Source organism: Halichoerus grypus, chromosome 10 (genome assembly GCF_964656455.1).
Source record: "Halichoerus grypus chromosome 10, mHalGry1.hap1.1, whole genome shotgun sequence".
NCBI lineage: Eukaryota > Metazoa > Chordata > Mammalia > Carnivora > Phocidae > Halichoerus > Halichoerus grypus.
Genome location: NC_135721.1, coordinates 117687616 through 117712517, shown reverse-complemented (window position 1 = coordinate 117712517; position 24902 = coordinate 117687616). Strand labels below are relative to the sequence as shown.

Genomic DNA, 24902 nt, shown 5'->3' with positions numbered 1-24902 from the left:
TGGCTTCAGAATCCTTCTCAACACAGTGTTCCAAGAAGAAACCACCAATCAATCCAAGAGCGGGTGTAGGAGATTAAGCCTATCTGAAATGTCTATTCTAAATAATACATTTTAAAAAGCTACATCGTATTTCCTTATGTGGATCTATCATAATTTATTTTACCAATCCCCCTTTGTCATTTAGATGGTTTTTCAATCTTTTCCCTTACAACAAATGACACTACGATGTATGTATTCATAATTATTGTTAGGATAAATTCCCAGGAAGGTGCCCAGTCAGAAAGTATGCATAACTTAACAGATTTTGCTCTAGCCTGCCAGAAAGGTACCAGCAGTCTATGAAGTGCCTATTTCCCCCACAGCCTCCTCAAAACCAGTATTATCTATTTAAAATCTCCTCCAATTTGAGATGAGAAATATAACTTATTTCTTATTTTGCACTTCTGATATTAAGTTAAAATTCTGTTAATGTTGTTTCTCCTTTGACCATTTTTATATCAGGGTGCTCATCTTATTTACTGATTTATAAGCACTCTATATATTAAGGAAATTAATCTCTGCCATATGTTACAAAAAAATAAACCAACGAAAAATATTTGCCCTTTAATTTGTACATTGTGCTTTTTAACATAAAAGTTTTTAAAAGCCTAAGTAGTTAAATCTTTGCCTTTATGAACTCTATCTTACATGCACCCTGAGTAAGGTTTTTCCTACACTAAGATCAAATATATTTTATGATATACTATCTCTATGTTTATACATATTTAAATGTTTAGGAGTTAGTAAATCTGAGATATATTTTAGCATATGATATGGGGCAAAGATCCAACTTTATTTTCTGCAAATGTTTGGCCAATTGTCCCAATACCATAACCTATCCTTTTTCCACAGATCTGAAGAAATACCACCTCTATCATACACTAAATTTTAATGCGTACTCTAATCTTTTTATGGGTTTTTCACTTCATTTCACAGATTTGTTTGCAAATTCCTGAGCCAGGACCACACTTCCACATTATCATGGCATATTTTACCTGTTACCACAAAACATTCTGTTGTTCTTCTCTTCTAATGCTTCCTTGTCTATTCTCACCTGCTTATTATTCTAATTTCAAAATTACTTTTCTCAAGATTCCAGTTTTTTTAAGGCTCCTTCACTATGCTTACAAATAGATTACCCTTTTAGATCACTAGGTTCCTTATCACCTAAAGCATGGAAGCCAAATCAGAATCATGACTTGGAAGGGCTGGCACAGAATTCAGATATTGGGGCAGCAGATCTGTATAATCTTTGAACCTAAAAGGCTCAGCAAATCCCTAAGGCTTATTTGCCTTACATGAGTAGTACTAGAGAGTAACTTGACAAAAGACTTTTACAGTTCATTGGGAAGAACTGACAAGGGCACTAAATAGTACTAAGCAAAGTCACGTTGAGTACAAGGAAAAGGTGTGGGGACCTGGGGTATAATCAATGAATGAATGTGAGCCTGAAGAGAAGCCTCTGGTAGTATCCCACAGGGCTCCATCCTTAGGCCTGTTTTTTGTTTTTTAAAGATTTTATTTTTAAGTAATCTCTATACCCAATGTGGGGCTCAAACTCACAACCCCGAGATCAAGAGTCGCATGCTCTTCTGACTGAGTCAGCCAGGTGCCCCTTACACCTGTTTTTGATGAACTTAGGTGAAGATATATAAATGGCAAACTTAACAAATGTCATATAACACAAAGCTTATAGAGACAGTGAACACAGCAGCTGACAAAATCATTTCAAAAAGTTCCTGACAAGCAATAATGATGGGCCAAATCTAACAGGAGGAAAATTACCTAGGATCCACACCGAGCACTGCACTGACCCATAAAGTCAGGTACAAATGCACGGGTGAGAAAGATACGGTTTAGTAAGAGCACATGTGTAGAAAGGACTTGATGGTGTTAGTCAATTGTAACTGCAATACAAATCAGACCATGAGATAGTTCTGCCAGGACGGAAACTACTACTCCTTCATCTCCAGACACCCAGCACCGGGCACACTCCCTAGTCCACCAAAGAAATCTAGCAGATACCTGCCAAAGGAAGGAGCAGAGGAAAGCAGCTGCCACAAAAGCAGCTGTGGTTTTAGCCTGCTTAGAAGAAAATACAAGAGTTATCATGCAGATCAGATAACCCTTAAGGTATATGACATCTGTTACGGGAACCATACTTTATTTAGGAGGGCTATGGAAACTAATTTGGGGAAGCAACTGAGATTATAAGGAGTCTAGACATCCTCTCATAAAAGAATGTGTTGAAATTCTTTTTCATTCCAAGTTGAAATCTTATGAGTCAGAGCTGCCAAAGATGAAACAGGTTTCTTTGTAAAGTTAGATCCTTGTCACTGGGGGTAATTAATAAAGGGTGACATGAAAAAAAATCAAGAAGGAGAAGGGAGAATGGACTGCACCTTTCAGTCCCTTCCAACCTGGAAATTCTTCTTCCAACTATGCAGTTTTAACCCAATGTTTTTAAGTTTAGAAAGTCATAAAATTATCAAAACAAAACCAACAAAACAAGCAAAAAGTCAACTGTGAGCAGGGAAACATCACAAAAATACCACTGGGGCCCAATGTTACATTAATAATGAACTAGAGTAGGAAACCCCTGGACTTGGGAATGGGACTGACCTGGGTTACACCCCAGCCACAACATTTATAGGCTGTGTAACCAAGAGCAGTGTGTTAACAAGCATTCATGGGGCACATACTAAGCGCCAGTCACTGTGCTAGGTACTGAGGAAATAACAAATAACAAAACAATCCCAGCTGCTGTCCTCATGGAGCTTCTAGCAAGGTACAAATCTAAACAACCTATTCAATGCAATTAATTGTAAGGATGTCTAGTGTTGCCCAAGAAAACTGTTATTGGAACAAAGAACATAGGGCCCCAGTCTGGACAAGGGAGATGGAGAATATTAACTAACCTATCTCTAAACTTCAACTTCCTTAAGCTTCCTAGCTGAATTATAGTGAGGATTAAAAGAGATAATAAATATAATGTGCCTAATAACAGTTGGCACATAGCAGGTGCTCAATAAATCTAGGTACCCTCAAGTCTGCTCTGCTATAACAAAGAAAATTTTCTTCTCTTTTGGCTGACCAAGAATAAGCCTCCTCATTTAAAGCACACACTACAATATTTGTAAAGGACTGACTGTCTAGGGATTAGGCATACCTTTAACAACAGCTGATGCACAGCTGGAAGAAAGGATCAAGTTAGAGGTCAATGAGAAAGCAATAGAGCAACATATTAAAACAGTAACCCAGGCTGAGGCGGGGTCATCAATTCCATCTGGTATGACAGAGAATATTCTGCTCGTCTGCCCATGTACATTTGCTTCAGACCAGCATGATGTTCTCATTCAACCACAAGAGTGAATATTAGCAAATGATCAGTGAAGTCAAAAATACCAGAAAAGCAACAGAAACCAGTGAGTTCTCCTGCAATCATAAAACCAGCTATCAATACATAGGAAGCATGAGGTTTCTTCCACCCAAATGAATCAACAATTCTCAAAGTGTGGTCCTAGGACCCCAGGGTGGGGTAGGAGCTGGCCGGAGATCCTTCAGGAGTCTATATGATCAAAACTATTTTTATGGTAAATCCAAAACATTATTTGCCTTTTTCACTCTCATTCTCTCAGGAGTGTACAGTGGAATTTTCCAGAGGGCTGCACAACACGTGGTGCTATCATTGCCCTGAGGGCTAATGAAATGTGTGCTTGTATATTCTAAAATTTCCTAAGATAAGCACTTTGGGGTACTCAATAATTTAAGAGTGCAAAGGGGTCCTGAGACTAAAAAGTTTGAGAACCAATAAACTAAGTAATTCCAGCCCTACAAAAATGAAGAGAAGGAGAGAAGGAGCACACTCTACTTTTGTGATGTTTGGGAGAATGATCACACAGTGCCAAGTAGACGCTGCATAAGAATTGTCAATTGAATCTGAAATGCAGCCAAATGAAGAGAGGCATTTTTGGGTATGCAATCAAAATGACAATTGCATATATGGGAAAATAAATTTGAACGTTTCTGATCTCAACCGGAAAGTTTCATTCAAATATGCTCTAGCAATTTTCATCTTAATTGCACCTCGCTGGTCTAGAGAATTATAAAAGACACTGCACCAGTAAGAATTCAAGAACTCAAGGTTAAAACACAATGCAGTTTCCTACCTGCTTTTAGATATGAAAAAAAATGTTCTTTATGCATAATTTCAATTTTTGAATGTTGTGACTTAAAAACTAAAATAGTGTATAAATTTGGACGGAAAACACTGTTGTTGTTGTTGTTTTTAATGCAATAACATTTTCTTAAAACCACTTTATGAATTGTAACACTGGAGCATCTGTGGTAGCTAAGATGTAGATGGTGAATATAACCTGCAGAAACTCACTGCTCTACACCGACAGAAGTATACTTAGAAGCGGAGAAAGGCAATATTGGCATTCCAAAAAGTACTGTGGTTCTTAAATTTCTAGTGTTATCAACCTATAGCATAGCTTTCTCATAATGTATCCTCAGGTTCCAAGCATTGGGAATGTACTATGGATGACCTCAACTATGTAAGACCTCTCCTGTTTACTGAGCACTTACAGTATGGCAGGAACTGTGCTAGGTACTACAAACAGAAACAAACAAGACACAGTCTACCTCCTGAAAGGCACAGATTCTAATGTAGGAAAACCACTGAGGAAGGAAGTAACAATAGAACAAATGACAAAGATCACATTCACCGTGGGCAAAAATTTAGGGAAAGAAACCAGCTGGTAGAATAAAAGGCCAGGGTATGGAATTTGGCAGGAGCTATCAGAGTTTAAAATACATCCCCTTCAATTGAAGAATTCAACACTTACGTATCTATCCCACAGAAATAATGCACACTAAGACATTCACTGCAGCATTGTTCACAAAAGTCAATATTTAAAATAACCAAATATCCATCCAAAGAAAAATAGTAAATAAATCACGGTATCTCCACACCATGAAACACACCGCACCAGTCACAAAACAAAAGGTAAACATGCAGGGAAAGATCTCCTGTTATGTAAGTAAAACCATCAAGGTTCAGAATATGTACAGTATGATTTAGGTAGGGGAAAAAATTACATATGTAAATATATGTACAGAAAACAATCTAAAGGAATACTCACAGAGACTATCTCCGGGTAGCGGAACGGAAAGGGGGTCTGTGCAGTGAAGGAGAACTTTCATTTTTTACTTTACTTATGCATTGTTGGTGTTTTTTATGACAGTCTATTCATGTATTACTTGTATAATCAAACACACCCATGCACACACAGACACAATGCAGTATGACAAGTGCTACGATAAGGTAGAGGTCAGCACAAAACTGACAGGACTCTGGTGTTGGGAAGACTGAGCTCTGATCAAAGAGGGTTGCGGCCTGGGTCCAGTTAACGAGGTTCTCCTCTCTCTATACCTCCTCATCTACAGCACAGAGAGGACGTACTGAATCACATTAGCCTCACTAGGTTGCCATGAGGACTCTATGCCCTCTGATACCTCTGTGCCTTTGTTCACGCTAATCACATTGCCTGGAAGGCCTTTCCATGTTCTCTTCTGCCCATTAAAATAAAAATCATTCTTCAAGGCCAAGCTCAAATACCACCTCTTCTGTGAAGCCCTCAATAGCCCCTAACTTGGTATTCATGGCTTCTTTCCCTATGCTCTAACAGCACTCTGCTTCTATCTCTTTAAAGTATATTTCCTTCTACCCTGCATTTATAGTCAGTCTCCCTAGTAACCTATAAACTGGAGTACAAAGACTGTACTATTCAACTCTTAATTGCCTAGGGGCCTTGGGCCTATTAAGATTTATTAAAAGTGTATGTCCTGAGAGGCAGAAAGACAGGGAGGGAAGAGAGATTTAGAACACTAAAATCTGTATAAATATGCAATTCCTTTAGTTAGAATTCATTTTTTTTCCCTACCTAGATCATACTGTACACATTCCACACCTTGATTTTTTTGGTCACACAACAGGTGATCTTTCCATGTTAGTACTTGTCAAGATGGACTGAAAGACACCAGATTCCTCATGACAGCACCTCACAGTACACGGAGGTGCTGGTGCAGTGACAATCACATGAACTGTCACTCAGTGAGCACTTACTGTGTGCCAGGCACTGAGCTAAACACCTGCCATCATTCTCACTCAATCTTCACAACAACCCTGTGAAGGAGGTTTTATTTCTTTATACAGATGAGATACCTGAGGCTAAAAAAGGAGAAGTGACTTACTCAAGGTCATGTAGGAGTCACACCCATATCTGTCTAACCGCAAAGCCTTTGAAATTTTCTCACCAGTAAAGCTATCACTAATGACAGGCATGGTCAGTTTTCTTTGCGCCTTGAGAAGAACAATGCAGAAAAGAGTTAACATAGTAGACCTGATCTTTACAAGCATCTAGTCCTAGGCTGGTATCTGGGACCTTGGCTTTTGAAAGGTTCCCTAAATGATAAGGGTGTTTTGCCCACCTGGAGCACTTAACTTCTGCTTTCCCTCTGGTAGTGTGGAATTTTGATAGTCACTGCTGACAGAGAAGGCCTACATAACTTGTTTTCAAAAATATCTTGGACTCTTAAGTCTCACTCAAATGCGCTTCCCTGGACAGAAACACTACACACGTGCTGATGTATTTCACTGTTGGAGAAAGGAACATGTCTGCGTGTAACCCAGGCAGAAAAAAGACAAGGAGCCTATACATGAATTTCTCCAGAGTCCAGCCTTATCTGTCTTTCCCTCTTGCTGATCCTGTTGTGTGCCCTTGAGTACCACTGACTCTGAGCCCTATGAGTCTTTCCAGTGATTTCCCAAACATGTGGGTTGTCCTAGCACTCCTGAGACAAATCACAAAAACCAAAGCAGGCGAAACAAATGAAAAACAAAACAAAAACAACAAACATAACATGTAGGAGGAAAGAGGGTTTCAGCAAAACAGAGCCTTACTTCTCTGGATTGTCTGGAAACTTGATCCGCAACTCTTGGTTTTTGTATGATCTTTTTTCAAATGTAAGGATCATTTTCTTCACTGAGCTCTCATCTAGTGGTTCCTCCTGGTATAAAGGAAACAAACAGCAACAATTTCAGTCCAAAGGGATTTCTTATTCACAAATCACTACTTCTTTTCTATGGCTCTTTCATGCCATTCTGCCACTCACCTTCCTGGGTTAAATATACAGTACATTATCTCCCCCACTGGAAAGAAGGTTAAGGGTCTAGATCACATGCTACGTTGTATCACTCTGTCTCACAACTAGTTCAGGAAGCTCAGTTTAAGGTTTTAAAGACTAGCTCATTCAACAAATATTTCTTGAGCATACTGTATGGCATGGAATAAGCAAGAGTATTAGATAGTTTAATTTAATATTGACCCATCCTTCTCCTTGTTGTACAGGTAAGATAACACTCAGGTTTAAAAGAACTCGTTCAAGGTCAAACCCTGAGTCAATGACAGTGGACCTCAATCTTTGGGAATCCCCACGCCAGGGGTCGACAAACTCCAGTCCACAGGCCAAATCCAACTCACAGCCTATTTTTGTACAGCGCATACCATAAGAATGCTTGTTAATTAGCAACAGTCACTGCTTTGCATTTCTTACACATTACTGTTTCAGGTCCTTACTAGCTACTGGGAAGGAAATCAGAGAGGCCCGATATAGCATCAAGAATTTAGTAACCTCACTCAGGGGAGACATAAAAAACTAGTAGAACATACAGTTTTCTTATTTCAAACACTGGAATAATAACTACAAAGGTAAATAAAATGAATTTTTGTAAACGGAATCATTTCCCCCAAAAAAATCAACAATAAAATTTCAAGAATGTTTTCTCCTCAGTTTCTTTTCAAGGTTAGAGTCACGTGCTACAGTGCACTCTGCCTCTCTGACACCCAACTCCTGGCTTCACAGCTTTTGTGGCCACTGACCACAACTCACACCTAAAAGCAATACAAAGACTGCTATTAAGAGAACCAGAAACTGATCCTTCTGGAAAGCACTGAATCATCTCATAATTGTATAAGTACTCAAAAGTGTTAGCTATGATTTTATTAAATTTCAATGTTCATATGTTGGGTTTTTTTGTTTTGTTTTGTTTTTGTATATTCAGTTAGCCAACATATATTGGGTTTTAAGTAGGAGTTATCTATAAATTCGTTTTGGGCATGACAGATTTCTTAGATTCTATCAATGACTCCTGGCCCCTGAGGACCTCTGTTGGACTCCCACCCCATGCCCAGTATCTGTAGCTTAAAGAGAAGCTTCACAAATTGAACTCAGTGCCCTGGCTCAGTCAAGACTCAGAGTCAAGCTTCACTACTTACTAGGCACGTGGTGATGTTACTTTGCTGAATATAATCCTCAAACCCTCACCAAGTCCAACAGACTCTACCTCACAAGTCTTTCTTGAATTCATCCACTTGGCATTCAGAATAAAATTCTAAATCCTTCACATGACCCATATAAAAAAGGTATGGCAGGATCTAGCCCAGACAATCTCTCCAACCCCAAACCAGAGTAAACATCCCTTTCGGTGGCCCATGTCTACTTGTTCACTGCTGACTCTCCAGTGCCCATCACAGTGCCTGGCACACAGCAAGCAGCCAGGGAAGATGTGCTGAAGGCAGGCAGGCAGGCAGGCAGGGAGAGAGGGAGGGCGAAAATATTACCTGTCTCTTTCAAGGTCATGGAGATGACCTAAAGAGATGAGGTGCATAAAACTGTTTTACAAACTACAGGACACTACATTAACATAAACCCTTATTGTTACTACTAGCAACAGGCACGATGCACCCAATGTATCACGAGGATTTCACTAAGTAATCTAAATTTTTAGAAAGGGTTAAATCACTTTCAAGAAACCTCAATCTCCACTTCTTTTCTTTCCCTTAGCTAACATCTTGCCCACCCTGCAGGAAAAAAAATGTAATAGTGTTAATACAGTTCTCATAGGATCCCCCAAATCCTAGCCTCTCCAGGGTTTGGCCTTCCCTCTTTTAATTTCCCTCCAATGCTGGGGGAAAACTGAATTATCAGTCTTAGTCATCGACCACAGCAGTATCTCCAATAGCTCAACGTCAGAAACCAGAGGGAGATTTCAGAAAGATGAATGCTGGTGATATAGCACAAAAAGGACAATAATATTTTACAAGTCCACGTGACTTTACAGGGGCAAACATCATTTGTTTTTCATCAAATGGGACTTTGGTGGCAGTGAGAAAATAACTCCTGGACTTGTAGTCTTCCATGTGTCATTTTTACAAAGCGATCTCTTTTTCCCTTGTCCCTTAACAGAAGGCCTGGTCCCACACTACATGTCTGTCTCCCAGGCTAGAAACCACTTACCCATGACAGCTACTATCCTAATCCTCCAGTACCAGCCTTGCCCTACATGGGAATCATACCTGCCAATTAACTGCTGCTGCAGGGCTAACAGACTGAGCCGAAGCTAGTGAGGAGGGAGGGAGGCAGGGAGGGGGAGCCGAGAGGGAAGGAAGGAGAGAGGATGTGCTACACACACGGTTTGTCTAAGCCTAGCAGGGCTGCTGCCCTCAGAGAGGAAATTCAGGACCCTCTCCCACCACAGATTTCCAAAGTGTCACCATCTTTTAGGGGCAGACCCCCAAATTAGCACTGGTACAAATCCTAATGAGAGAGTTATTGTCACAACACAGTAAAGACCTTTTTGGAATATGAATCCATTTTTTTTTCCTTCTCAGATTCACACTCCAGCTTCACTTTTTAAATCCAAACTTAGCATCATGTCTTTCAGGGAACCAAAAAACAGCTGGCTCTTAAGAATCCATTTCCATAATTCATTTTTAACAAAATGCCAGGGTGAAATAACATGCAAGTTAACACTTATGGATATAAAAAGACACTTAGGTAAGGTCATTTTATTTTTAATCACTGGTATTTTACCTCTACTCTTTTTAGCTTCATTTATTCATTCAATAAATATTTATCAAGGGCCTACCAAGAGCTAGGCACTGCACTGAGTGCTAGAGATACAGCTGTGAACAAAACAGAGCCAGTCCCTGTTTTCATAAGAGGTGGGGGAGAGGACAGCAAATGAGTAAAATAAACAAACCAGGATTTCAGATAACGGTAAAATGCTATGAAGACAATATACTGACCAAAGTGGTAAGAGAATAACTTACAGGGCTACCCCAGAGATAGGAAAGGCTTCTCTGAGGAGGAAACATCTGAACTGAGACCCAAATGAGAAGAAAGAAACCCACCATGCAAAGCCTTACGGGAAGAGCATTCCACAAAGGGCACAGAAGTCAAAAGGTCCAGAGGTAGGAATGAGTATGCCTTAAGGCATCTTGAGGAACAGCAAATAGCACCTCTTTTCCTCAACTGTATTTTCTCAGTTACACCTAAATACCTAATCTCTTAGCTCCACCTTGAACTTCTCCACCTTTGCTGCTTTGCTAACACCATCTCAACTGAAAAGCCTCCTTCCACTAGTGTGATAAAATGCCACTCCTCTTTCAAAGACTACCGACTACATTAAAAAATGGAAGTGCCTTCAGTGTGCCCAGCCTAGGAAGCCTCCCTGACCCTCCTCAGTCAACAGCGACAGCCCCACAGTCCAGTGCTCGGGCCTCAATTAGGACACATAATCCAGAAGAATTTAAAAACTCTATCTATAATGATCTTTACACTTTGAAAAATACTTCCCAACTCCCATCAGCGCACTTCACCTTCCCGTCAATACTGTGCAGTAAGTATTCTTCGCCCTGTTTAATAGATGAAGCTGAAAAGCTCAGAGGAATGAAGTATTTAACCTAAAATGACACTCTACAGACACTGCGTGTCAGGGCCAGCCTCGCCTGCCACCTTACCTCTTCCTCTTCCTCCTCGCCCTCTCTGTCAATAATCTGCAGCAGTCTCTTTTTGTCATCGTCTGTTTCTTCTACCACCGCCATTTCCTCTTCCCGATAGCGGCCACGGTCTCGGGGACCAGCCTGCCTCCGACGCATTTTCAGCTCTTCCTCTTCATCATCCCGGGGACGTTTTGTGCCCCTGTTGGGCTGAGAAAGAAAAAAAAGAAACACAGGATTCCAGAGCTGGAAAAGACTAGAAGGGCACACGTAGCAGACATTATAAAAGCTTTCAAGGATTCACTGATGAAAAGCTCCATACAATACGATTTCTCCCACAAAATGAAGTAAAGCTCCAAGTGGTCATTTTTTCAGACCCGTAGTGATTCTATAAATACATGACTAAAGTCACCTACAAGGTAGTTTGCTTTTTTTTTCACAGAACTTTTTTAATATGCGAAGTTTTATCACTTCACAAAAGTTGCTGTGTATATAGAAATCACAGGGAACACAGCCACGTTGAGATGGGTTAGGCTCAATTTACTAGTTACAATACAATTCCCGACACCAATCCCTTCACATGGTTTTAATTCATGTCTATGAAAGACTACAGTCACTCACAAGTAGTTCAAGCAGAGAAGATTACCTATGTAACACCCAAGGGTCTACTGGACTCCGAAGTCCTACTTTATGGAAGAATAGGGTAGAGTAAGGCCCAGAGGTAGTATTACCCAGAGTCCCAAAGCCAGCAGCTGCACTGAAAACACAATCGGCACTTCCTGGTCCAGGGCTCTGGCTGCCACACTGTTAGGTCCTCGTTTTGCCTTTGACGCTGCAGTCCACGGAGGAGTTCTTAACAGCGGCCTTCCATTAAATTGGAATAAAATGAAGCACTACTGAAATGGGCTTCAGAGCTGAGGAGAAACAGCACTGCACCAGGAATCAAACAGCCCAACGTATCCAAGCAGCTCAGGTTACTACTGGTGCAGCTCTGGGCATGTCATTAACCTCTCTAAACCTTCGTTTCTTCATCTACAAATGGCAAACGGAAATTATAACCCTTTTCCCTGTGAACTTCAAAGGATGCTTGTGTGTGTGTATATGTTTACCATTTTTTCTCCAGCTTCACTAAGATATAATTGACATATAACATTGTGTACAATGTGATTAGTTGATTCATATATATATTGCAAAATGATTACCACATAAGTTAGTTAACACCTCCATCACCTCGCAAAATTACCTTTTTTTTTGGTGGTGAGAATATTTAAGATCTACTCTCTTAGCAACTTTCAAGTATACAATACAGTATTGCTAACTAAAGTCACTCTGCTATACATTGGATTCCTAGAACTTATTCATAACTGGAAGCTTGTACCAAAAGATTGCAAACTTTAGTGAAAGAATGCTAAATGAAGGGCGCCTGAGTGGCTCCATCCGTCAAGCCTCTGCCTTCAGCTCAGGTCATGATCCCAGAGTCCTGGGATCAAGCCCCGCATCAGGCTCCCTGCTCAGCGAGGAGTCTGCTTCTCCCTCGCCCTCAGCCCCCACCCCCCACCCCACACTCACGCATGCTCTGTCTCTCAAATAAATAAAGTCTTAAAAAAGGGGGGGGGGGGCGCCTGGGTGGCTCAATCGTTAAGCGTCTGCCTTCAGCTCAGGTCATGGTCCCAGGGTCCTGGGATCGAACCCCGCATCGGGCTCCCTGCTCCGCGGGAGGCCTGCTTCTCCCTCTCCCTCTCCCCGCTTGTGTTCCCTCTCTCACTGTCTCTCTCTCTCTGTCAAATAAATAAATAAAATATTAAAAAAAAAAAAAAACGCTAAACAACAACAGTACTAAACAAAAATAAAAGATTATTACTATAAGGTAATACACACAATTCTGTCTTCCTCAACAGAAGACATCTGTGTTAGGTTCAACGAGCTTTTCTTTATATGTTATAATAACTACACACACTAATAGTGTGCTAGGTGCGACATGGTTTATTATGACCAACAGAAGAGAATGTCCCATTTGCTGCCAACCTGCTAAGTTGTTTGGTGGTGATAAGAGACAAATTTCTACTATACACATTACACATCTCACCTTGTGACTTATAACCCACACTGCTACTGAACTGCACTATCCCAGTGTGCAAAGTCATTTCCCTCTATATTCACATACCCTGCTGGTTCCACATACCAGGTGTGCCAGTAAGTCTAAGCATATGACACTGCTTAGAAAACTCACATTAGACAATTTGGTTTGTAGGTTACCACCTGCTATTTTTCACTCTGTTCCTAGCCTCCGTGAGATAGATTATCATTTGATATGATAACATTCTACTTTTATAAACACAAAAATTATAAAAATCTATTGTCATTACTGGCACTTAGAAAAAGAGGAGAAAAAGAAGAAAATCAATATGCCGGGTACCATGGACCACAAGCAAAAGGACGTGGTGGTTTTCATGTGAGAAAGAAAGGAAAGGTAGCTTGATCCCTAAAGGAGGGCAGGCTTCAAACCAGAAATCTGTAGCTCCCCAGCAGGTAAGGAACTTCAGCCCCCTGGGAGCACTAATTCTTTCAGGCGCAGAAAACGAGGCCTGCTGCGATTCTGATTAGCGTGAGGCTGCTGCAGCAGTCAAATCAAAGCACGGGCTCCATAGTTCTCCACAGAAAGGAGATTTCTGGATTGTTTATCTCTGAGGGCAGAGAGAAAAGGCAGTGGACCACAATTAAAAGGAAAAAGCTAAATACCACCATAGTTAAGAAATGCAAACCTGAAAGAATACTGGCAGTGTCATCTTTGGAATACATCTTCCAATCTACTTTTTTAAAACAAACATCTCAAAGGTAGGGGAAGAGTTTCACTTTGACCTCTAATAATTTCCCCTGAAATAGCACTTCCCTCCTGCAGAACTTAAAGCATTTCTCTTAATCTTCACCACATCTCTGGGCAAGAGAAGTAGGTTAACAGTTCTATTTTCTAAGCAGGGAGAGGGGACGCCTGAGATCCTTTAATAAACTCTTGCAAAGACAACCTGGTCTCTTCTCAAAGTTGAACCTGATCTCTGGGAAGTGTGCTAATCTACCATGATTCCAGGACCCTAACTAAGATAGGCCCAAGGGACTTTCAGTCAAGAACATATACCCGTAAATATAAGTCATGTAAGACCCTGGCCAAATTAAAATATTTGGTAAACCATTCATAAAACAAATAATGTATTAAAGAACTGCAGAGCTTAAAGGATCTTCAAGTAATAAGGTGGCCCAGTGGCAGTCCCAGGCTTCCATTTGGGTCATGTCTAAATGGGGAAATGGAGACAGAAAGGGCCAGGATGGATTCTTGAGACAAGAATAGCTCTGTTAATCATAAGGAATAGTCTAAGCAGAACATCCCTAAGAGGGCAAATTCCAGGTTCACTGTTTCTACAACTCCCTTCTCCGTCAGACATTCAGCTTGAGCTCCCCTCATGACAACTCTCCAGCAGAGCAGAGCAGAACCCATTAGGGTGCTCTGCCATGATTCCTTCACCAACGTTATCAGCTCCCACCTCTAACAGATAGGTAAGCTGTTCAAAGGCCCAGAGATATTTTATTTCAGCCATTTTTTTCTCCCAAGGCAAAATTTTAAAAACTTTTGTTCTTCCCAACAAGGGTTGTCTCTTTTTCAGATACTAACACTCCAAAAAGAGAAGTTTCTATGCATTTCTGAAATTTGACCACTCTGAAGAATAAAGGCTGGGATTCATTTCTTTAACAAATATTTATTAAATGCCAACTATGTATAAGGCCTGTGCTGGCAACTGGGGACATAAATGTAAGACAAATGCTGCTTTGCTATCAAGGGGCTTAACAGTCTAGGACATAGCTGCCCAATTAAAATGAAATGCAGGGCGCCTGGGTGGCTCAGTCGTTAAGCGTCTGCCTTCGGCTCAAGTCATGATCCCAGGGTCCTGGGATCGAGTCCCACATCAGGCTCCCTGCTCGGCGGGAAGCCTGCTTCTCCCTCTCCCACTCCCCCTGCTTGTGTTCCTGCTCTCGCTCGCTCTCTGTCAAATAAATAAATAAAATCTTAAAAAAAAAAAAATGAAATGCAAACCATAGATGTAATTTTAAATTTTTTAGGGGCCACATTTTAAAAAGTAAAAAGAAGCAGGTGAAATTAATTTTAATATTTTTAATCCCATATATTTAAAATATTATCATTTTAACATGTAATCAGTATTTTAAAAATTACTAATGTGATATTTTACTTTTTTTTCATACTAAATAAGTCTCTGGAGTTTGGCATATTACTTTACATTCACAGTGTGTCTCGACCCAGACCCAGCCCCAGCCCCATTTCATATGCCCAACTGCCATACACAGCTCGCGGCTACCATACTGGCTACCACAGGTCTCCACAGGTCTAGAGGACTTTCATCCAAGGGCTTTCTGTTCCCTGATAAAGCCAAAATGGAACCGTCTTTCCAGCAACACTACATAAAATATGGACTCATAGAAAGCTGAAGTCCTATTTGTGAAAGGTCCCCACAAAAAAATGATAAAGCTAACAATACCCTGACCTGGAAATAAACCTCTACATTATATTTACCAATATTCGCTACTGAGAGAATGATCAGTTACACAAAACAAAGCAAGAATACATAAGTGGGGAAGAATCTCAGAGCTGTCAAACCGATTCCACTACAGAAGAGCCAAAGGGCTCTGGATTCAGGAAGGGAATGTAACACTCCAGCCTGTCAGAGAGGTCAACAGCTCAGGCATGAGCTCTCCTTGTGTCTTACAAAACCAATCCCAAGAGGATTAAGCCATTCTTAGCAGTCACCTTTGGAGATTAATTTGTTTTGGTATCTGAAAGGTGTTTGGAATCCCTCAAGATGAAGGAATGACAAAAGAAACTGTTCCTCATAAAGTCATTTCTTTGTTTCTGCTGCCCACAAGACTAGAGAAAAAATGATTAACTCTTAACTTCTGATGTACCAGAACATCAGCCTTTAACGATTTTAAAAATCTTCTACATTCCCTGCCTTACTCCCAATAGGTGGTGAGCGGTATAAATGCTCACTAAGCATTTGCCACCATCCAACCACACAGCTGGTTGCCTTTCTAGGTTACATAAAGGATTTCCACTTGTTCAAAGCTTATGGTAAGCTTCAAGATTATATATATGAGAAGCTTTCACTTTCCAAAGATCTTGAAGCCTAGTATGTGTGTGTATGTGTGATGGATGATATTTATATCCATCCCCCTGGAAACAGAAATCAAGACATCTCCATGAAAGCTTGGAAAGAGTTAAAAAATTAAATAAGTAATCTGCCTAGGATACTCCCTGCGTACCCAGACAATATCCAACCTAAGCTGCAGGTTTCCTTTTTCCCTCTCTCCCTCTCTATTTTTTTTTTCTTAATTAAAAAGCAGTGAGAAGCTGTAGCTATAATGAGGAGCTGTGGGAAAATGCAGTTATATTGGGCTCAGAGTAATGTACCATAGGAAGAGGCTACATCACCAGAACGAATCCTAAATTAAAACTCCACTATGAAACCAACTCCATTTCCTCTGAGCATGCAATCTATATTATCGCATTTATGGTCTTGTCTTGACCTCAATTAGACTTGGGGGTGGGGGTGGGAGAAAGGGGCCTTCTATAATAAGCAATAATGGCGTCATTACGATAAATTATGAAAACACCCAGCACAATTATTAATGTGAAGAGCACATCTATACCAGGATATAACAGTGGAGATGTGTATGGGGGGGGGTGTCTAAGTAAGTTCAATATTCCAAGTTACCTGGGTTAGGAGGAGGTGATTTTCATAAAATGTACTTTCATGTTAATGGAAGAAAAAATATGTTCAATTCTATTAAAAAATGGAAAAAGTCAAAGAAAATCTTCTATAACATCATAATAAGCCAGGAATTTTTCACCTAGCACCAGGAAGCTTCAGAACTTCAGAAAAGGGCCTTTCAACTAGGGTCATGAAGTACTATTTCCTAAATATCAAACAATGGGAAAGACTCAGAAAGTTGAGCTCAAAGGGTAATCTAGTTTATCCCTCTCTTTATAGAAATAAGGAAATCTGAGCCCAGTGGCTTTAAGCAATTTGTCTGTGATGGGCAATAATACAAAGCTTCTAAGTCCCAATATAATGCTTTTCCTACTTTGCAATACTAACTAGCTAACTTATTTGCAATTGGTGATACCCTACATGGAGAATTAGTTTAGGAGTCAAATTTTCTTAAATTCAAATCCTAGTCCCTCTACTTAGTTAGCAGTTCTGGAAAATAACTTACCCCCTCTAAGCTTGAGTTTTCTCAATCTATAAGCTAGAAACAATAACCACTTTCATATATTTATGTATATATGTATATATTAAGCACACAAACACCAATGTTTCTTTTTTTTAATTTTTTTTATTTTATTATGTTAATCACTATACATTACATCATTAGTTTTTGATGTAGTGTTCCATGATTCATTGTAAGGCCAATGTTTCTAAAGTGCCCAGCAGAGTTTGGCTCATAGAAGATAATACAAGTAGCTTCCCACCTCTCTTGGACACATTTGATTCAAAAATCAAAGAACCTCAAGGTTGGAAAGGGTGTTGACCATTAACAGACTTTTTTAAAAGGAAAATCTTTTTTTAATGTCAAAATATGACAGACCCTACCCCCTACTGTACCTTTTAATATCCAATGACTGAGAAAGAACACAGTGACAAATATATTACTATCTATTTGGCAATACTTTTCATTGCATTTGTGTTTTTAACCCCTACATGTATGAGAGAGAGAGAGACAGGGAGAGAGAGAGAAGGATTAATTTTGAGAGACCAAGATTCATTCTACAGAAAATGCCTGTGTACATCTGTATGGATTCACAACCTCCTGCAGTAATTCTGAAACGCTAGAGACATCCAGACTTTAGGAAGCCTTGAATCTAACCCAATCGTCTGAGGTTTGAATCCCCTTTAAAACATCTTCACTGGGTATAAGCTGGGCTTCCTAACACTTCCAGTGACCAGAAACTTAACCCCTCCCTAAATTGTGCCCCTTCCATCTTTGGATCACTCAGAGAGTTTGTTAAATAGAGGAGAAACCTTACAACTTACAACTTTCTTCCTTGGTCCTTAATCTTTCTCTTTAAAGCAATATAAACATGATTAGTCCCACTCTCACATTTAAAAAAAAAAAATCTTTGGATTATTTCAAGACAGTAATCCTATTTCTTTCTTCCTCTATCATTGCCTTTTCTTTTTCAGAATAAATACTTTCAATATGGGGGGGCGCATACAAGGGGGAAAGGTAGGTATACACATGATTAAATTCCTTCCTGCCATTAGGCTTCATAATTTTAAAGCCTTCTGATACCTCTAAAGGTAATTAGACATACGGAATGTCACAAACCCAGGCTGTGGACGGATTGGTATAACCAATTTGAAATGCTCAGAAATCATCTGCTGTTAACCTCGCCTGATTACATTTTGTCAGAATAAAAGGAAGTTTTCAAACATTCATTTTTCCCAGATGGTAGTGAGTGGCCTGACCTGGAAGTCACAGGTGAGCTGTAGTCATGAGTTTCCCTTGCCTTTGCGGGCTGCACATTCACTGGTGACATTTTACAACTAGGACTTCTGGCTCAATCAATATTTGCAGGCATGAAACCTGCCAAAGTTAACATCAGGGCTCCCTTGCAAATTTGCTTAAGGCACCAGAACTGAAAAAGCGCACAGTCTCTAATGCTGCAACTACCATCAGCCAAAGTTCATAATCCGGGATCAAAGCCATCAGAGACAGAAAATGCTACCTACCTCAACGCAAAGGATTGTTGTGATGACTAAAACACCTTACAAAGGGGCCCTATGTAAACTATAAAGTGCTATATCAACAAGGGGTTATCACACATATTTTAAGAAATATCTGAGAAATATTCCAGGTATTCATATACAATTACATATTATGTCTTTACAAGACTTAAAGCTTAAAAAAAAAAAAAAAAATCAATGAATCATGGCAATTTACTACCTTTTTTTTCTGGAAGAAAAACCAAGTACCAGAAACGCAAAATCTCAAAGCAAAGTTATTGCAAATATAAAACAGAACTCTCATTTACTTAATTCCCAATTAAAAAAAAAAAACAACAGGTACTGAGAACACAATAATTACTGGAGAACATGGGTTTTAACTGCCCACAAGGAGGGGGGAAAAAAAATCAATGTATCAAAAATTAAAATCACCAAGACTCTCACTTAAGATCTATAATCTGATTGGCTGACAAGTAACATGGATGTGATTTATGATTTAAATCACTAGTCATCAAGACTCTACTTAATCAATTTTCCCCACCAAAAAAATTCTTACTTCTTGTTAAAGCCTGAATATATATTCATCTCACCTCCAAAGGGTGTATAGATTTCTTTTTTTAAAAGTACAAACTATACTTTAGCATCCATGATTTACTTTGACATCTTCTCTGATTAATTCTGCAGCTGCATCAGAAAGCTGAATGTTGATTCAGTTTCTTTATTTATCAAGGCTAACAGAGGCAGATACTTGTAAAATCACTGGAAGGTAAACTACCTCCATTTTAGCAGACTTATTATGAATGTTTTGTCAGTTACACCAGAACCATCATCATTCATTCATTCACTTAAGGAGTGTTTACTAAGCTAATAGAACTTGAACATCACTCCATTAGGTGCTAGAGGGAATATCAGACATCAATCCAAACAACAATAACAACAGAATTGCACTGATCTAAAAGAAGTAGCATAGTACAATGCAAAGAGCAGCAAACCAATAATCAGAAAAAAATCTAGGTTCTTGTGAATCACTTAAGAGTCACATGACCTTAGATAAGTCATTTGACTTATCAGTGCAGCATTTATAAAAATGCTCTGCCCTTGCTCTATCTCACAGGATTGTCTTTGGTAAGATAACGGAGAGTAAGATTAAATAAGATAAAGATACAGCACTTTGAAAAGGTGCTAGAACCAAAGCTTAAATTTCTCTTAATGATTGCTAATGCAAAGTCCTATATATACAACACTTTTAGAATTACTTAAAATCAGCTTTTGACAAGGAATGTTATCACAATTATGATCACAAAAGAAAAAACACTGAGCATTCCATAGGCATATAAAAAGGGACCCAATGTTACTAGAAATCAAAAAAATGCACATAAAAACCATAAGATATCAGATTGGCCAAAAATGAAAAAATTAAAATCTAGCAATGTGTTGGTGAAGATGTGGAGAAACAGGAGCTGTTAAAACTTGCTGATAGGAGTGTAAATGAGTATAGGTCTAATTGGTGATACCTAATAACACTGAAAATGCATATATTCTGACTGCCCCAGCAATTCTACTCCCAGGTATATATACATTACAGAAATTCTCAGACATATGCACGAAGAGATACTTAAAGAATGTTCACTGGAACATATTTGTAATAAGAAAAAAGAAAAGAAAATTTCAATCATCACTGGTTGCACACATAATAATAAAAAAATGGTGGGAATAATAATCACCAAATTCAAGATAGTGATTGCTTCTAAAAGGGTAATAAACTGGATTAGGGAGGGACACACAATAAAATGGGATTAGGGGAGGGTATACAGGAGACTTCAACTGTATTTATAAAATTTTATTTCTTAAAAGATCTGAAGTAAATTTGGCAAAATGGTACAGTTATGCACACACTTGGAGAAAAGGGGGACCACTAGAAGCTAGCAGGGAATCACGCAGAGCAAGTCATGCCCCACTGGTTGCAGTTCCTTGATGTTGTTGCAGCTCACTAAGGTTAAGGGTTCACAACACCTTTATCTCAACACGATCTTTCACAAAGTTACTCAAGCAGGCAGAAAGAGAAATGTGGATGAATGGCAGCACAGATAGGTAGAACCATAATTAGTTGAACCAAAAAAGTATAAGCACTGTGGAGTCCTTTGTTTAAATTCAAAATAGCAAATATATAAAGTCCCCACCAGGGGAACTGTGACTTAAAAACAATTCAGTCAGAAAAGAGCTGATGGCTTCAGTAAATCTCCAATTCAATGAATCAACAGGATGACCAACTTTAAATATTTTTAAAGCTAATGCATATTAAGGTCACACTATTAGAAGTATAACATCCAATTTGGCTACAGTCTTGCAGCACCGAATTAGCCACCACACTTGAAAAGGAGGCATTAAATCTAAATAATGCATGAGAAGGATAGTACAGGGTCTGGAAACCCAGCTATACAAAAAACCAATAAGGGAATTAGAGAAGATTCAGGGAAGGACCCAGGAGTCACCTTGGGCTATTTAAACAATGCCCTGGAATGGGGTAAATACATACTGTGCTACCATGAATAGCAGATCACTTTCCTTTCCTCCTTCATTCTAGAGAAATCCTACTCAGCCTTAAGCTCCAGCGCTAAGGTCACCTTCTCTAAGAGTCTTCCCAAAACTCCAGTAAGACCTCTGAGCTTCCTCAGCAGTGTATCATATTATACCTCTACCAGCACATAATGCATGCATTAATAAATCTCTACCTCCTCTACTAATTCATGAACTGGGTCCTCAAGAGCAGGAACCATGGGATCTGACCCCTGCTGCTAACACCTCAGCACCCAACAGTGCCCAACATCAGAGCAGGCACTCAACCCACGTTGCTAAATCAGTGAGAGACAGGGGGAAGAGGACAGCTAAACCAATGAACCAGCTAAACCCAGGAATCATAACTTATTATTATTAGCAAATGTATATAAGGTATACATATTCTCAGAGGTCCTTGGGTCGTTAGCGTGCCTACAGCCAGGCAGGATTTATTTGCACCTACGTATTTGATCATTTTATGCCATCCTGGGTTATATTTTATGTATTGCTTAGTTAATTCTCTAATGGTGGCACCAATATAAAGGATAAGAATAGTAAAACTCAGATTCAGACAAAGAATATCAGTACAACCTTGTAACTTCCCGATGAATAAACCAAGACTCAAGGAAGTGACAGGACTTGAGCCTGAAGTCATAGACAGAACTAGGTCTGAAATCTCTCACTTTTGCAGGAGCAGTACACACAACCTTCGGATCCCTTTCTTAGTCACAACCCCAGAAACTATCATCTTAAAAGCATAATTTTCATCATCTCTCTCTGTTGCGATCGTCTTTCAACCAACATTAAAGTCTCTTCTGCTACTTTTCTATGGCTTTAACCAGGAAAGCTCTTTTCTGTCATTGCTCCTTGCCCATTGGTAATAGCTTAGTGCCATCTACATGGAGACTGCAGTAAGAACTTCCTCCCCCAGACCATTTGGGGAACCCACCCAGTCCACTCTGAATCTTTAAACATTAAATAACAAATTACTATGGCAATGCTATTCTAAATTATTTATAGTTTTAAACCAAAGCTCAGATACAGTAAGTTCACTTTATTATTTCGGGTGACACAAAGGTTAGATACACTATAAGCGCTCGTCACAGAGGTTGGGGAGAGATGGAGTATTCATTCAGCAACCAGCAGCCCCACAGAGTGGTTTTGCACGTAATATGGCACACCTGTTACATGTAATTATGCTGACAGAGAAGATTCCAGCCAGTGGAATATTGCCTGTAGCAATGGACAATTTCATTAAGACTAAAGTGGGGCAAGGTAATCTTTAATTACCTTTTCTATAAGTTGCCTCTGAGGTCATTCCCAAGACTTAAAACTTCATTCCTCTTTCAAACAGAAAGAGTGGTTGGGGAGAAAGGATGTATACTCTCAGGAACACAGATAGGAAAGAAAAGAAAAGTGAAGATGTGTTGAGAAAATGGGAAGGAGGGGGGATGAATAACCTGGGACTGAATTAGTGAGAACCAAATCATAAGTAAGAAATAATTTTATTCATTTACATAATCAAGGTCTTTCACAGTTGCTCATTAATTCCTTAACGGTTCTGACACAGTTTTGATCCCAGGAGCCTAGGACATTAGCTATTACCATTACTTGTTTTAAAAGTTAAAACTTATCCACATAAGTCTGTTACACAATAGCTGACACATTTATTTCAAGGAAGAAAGAACTCATATCAAACTTTACCTTGAGTATCCTGTTAAAAAGAATATTTTTCAATATTATGGGTAATACTTTAAAGTCTGAAAACATAGCATGATTATATAATATACTTTCTTTCTAGTGCCGAATTACCTCTTTCAGCTTGAACAAAGTATCTGGTGTTATGGCCTCACTACATGCCTGTTGATGAGCCCATCAAAAACAATGAAAAGAGATGCTTTCATGTCTACCTTTGTCTAAGATGCACTTTATTTTCCTCAACTCGAAGGTTTTACTATTTCTAGAAGCTTTACAAACCACTGAAGTCAGCAAAGCACCTCCATTCCCAATAAAGACAAGTATGGAGAATGAGTTATTCTTAGAGTCAGAAATATTTCCTCCACCTGGAACAAAGAAAGAACATTGACCACCTGGCCACATGGAATATGATCAAAAGGAATTCTCTAGGAGCCTGGGTGAATGCCTCTTGCCCTACAAACTCCCCCTGCAAGTTCCTATCCCCACCACAATTCTCTTGCAAGAAGGCTATAAAACTGACTTTAAAGTGATTTTAAACTAAGAACTGTTCACTTCAAGAACATTTTAGGACACTCAACTTCCTAGCAGTAGCATCTAGTAGACCAGATAAGGCAAAACGCATATTTTGCTGGGCAGGAAGGGACTCTACCAAGGATTAAGACAATCAAATAACTGTCTTATACAGAAATATAAATAAAGAATAAAATTATGTGAATCATCTCTCCCCTTTTTAAAGTTTTCTTTGAAGCTTGGCAGGCTTATGGTATATAAAAAAAAAAAAAAAAAAACCTTAAGAACTGGCTGCCTTGCAAGAAACAACAAATGTTGGAGAGGTTGTGGAGAAAGGGGAACCCTCTTACACTGTTGGTGGGAATGCAAGCTGGTACAGCCACTTTGGAAAACAGTGTGGAGGTGCCTCAAAAAATTAAAAATAGAGCTACCCTATGACCCAGCAACTGCACTACTGGGTATTTACCCCAAAGACACAGATGTAGTGAAAAGAAGGGCCATATGCACCCCAATGTTCACAGCAGCAATGTCCGCAATAGCCAAACTGTGGAAAGAGCCGAGATGCCCTTCAACAGATGAATGGATAAATAAGATGTGGTCCATGTATACAATGGAATATTACTCAGCCATCAGGAAGGATGAATACCCAACTTCTACATCAACATGGATGGAACTGGAGGAGATTATGCTAAGTGAAATAAGTCAAGCACAGAAAGTCAATTATCATATGGTTTCACTTATTTGTGGAACATAAGGAATAGCATGGAGGACATGAGGAGAAGGAAAGGAAAAATGAAGGGGGGGAAATCGGAGGGAGAGATGAACCCGTGAGAGACTATGGACTCTGAGAAACAAACATGGTTTTGGTGGGGGGGACTGGTTAGCCCGGTGATGGGTATTAAGGAGGGCACGTACTGCATGGAGCACCGGGTGTTATACGAAAATAATGAATCATGGATCTCCACATCAAAAACTAATGATGTATTGTATGGTGACTAACATAACATAATAAAATGAAATTAAAAAAAAAAGAATTGGCTGCCTTAGAAAAAGGTATCTGAAAACAGTGCAAAGGCAAATGGTTTTTTTGCACAATGCAAAGACATTATTACACGTTATGGTAGCTTTACTTTCGGAGAAAGGAAAGGAAAGTGAATTTTCATAAGCAAAGTTACCTCTGTGGATGAATCTCTAGTCAGTTACAACCAGCTCAGAGAGAGCCATCAAGGCAAACTACCCATTAGCTGTCAATTTAGAAGGACTCCAGAAAGCCGGTCCCAGAGCTCCACTGGTACCTTCGCAACAACCCCTTAATCTTATTTGTAACGCCTGTGTTAAAGCAGCCTGCCATCAATCCAACTCGTCTCAGACTGAAATTACTTAGAAACTTGAGAATCCCGGCAAACATACCAAAAAACACAGACACTGGCTGAAAAACCCTGCACACAAGGGAATTTGGCCA

At 39.5% G+C, this 24902-nt stretch overlaps 1 protein-coding gene across 1 annotated transcript in view; it reads right to left on the bottom strand.

Moving 5' to 3' along the window:
* Positions 1-24902, bottom strand: part of CTNNBL1 (catenin beta like 1) — a 155815-nt gene that overhangs the window by 113327 nt on the left and 17586 nt on the right. The window contains exons 2-3 of the mRNA XM_036101565.2: positions 10908-11096; positions 7007-7113 (exon numbers count right to left, since the gene is read on the bottom strand). Coding sequence (XP_035957458.1) covers positions 7007-7113; positions 10908-11096 — 296 coding nt within the window. The remainder of the gene's footprint in view (positions 1-7006; positions 7114-10907; positions 11097-24902) is intronic.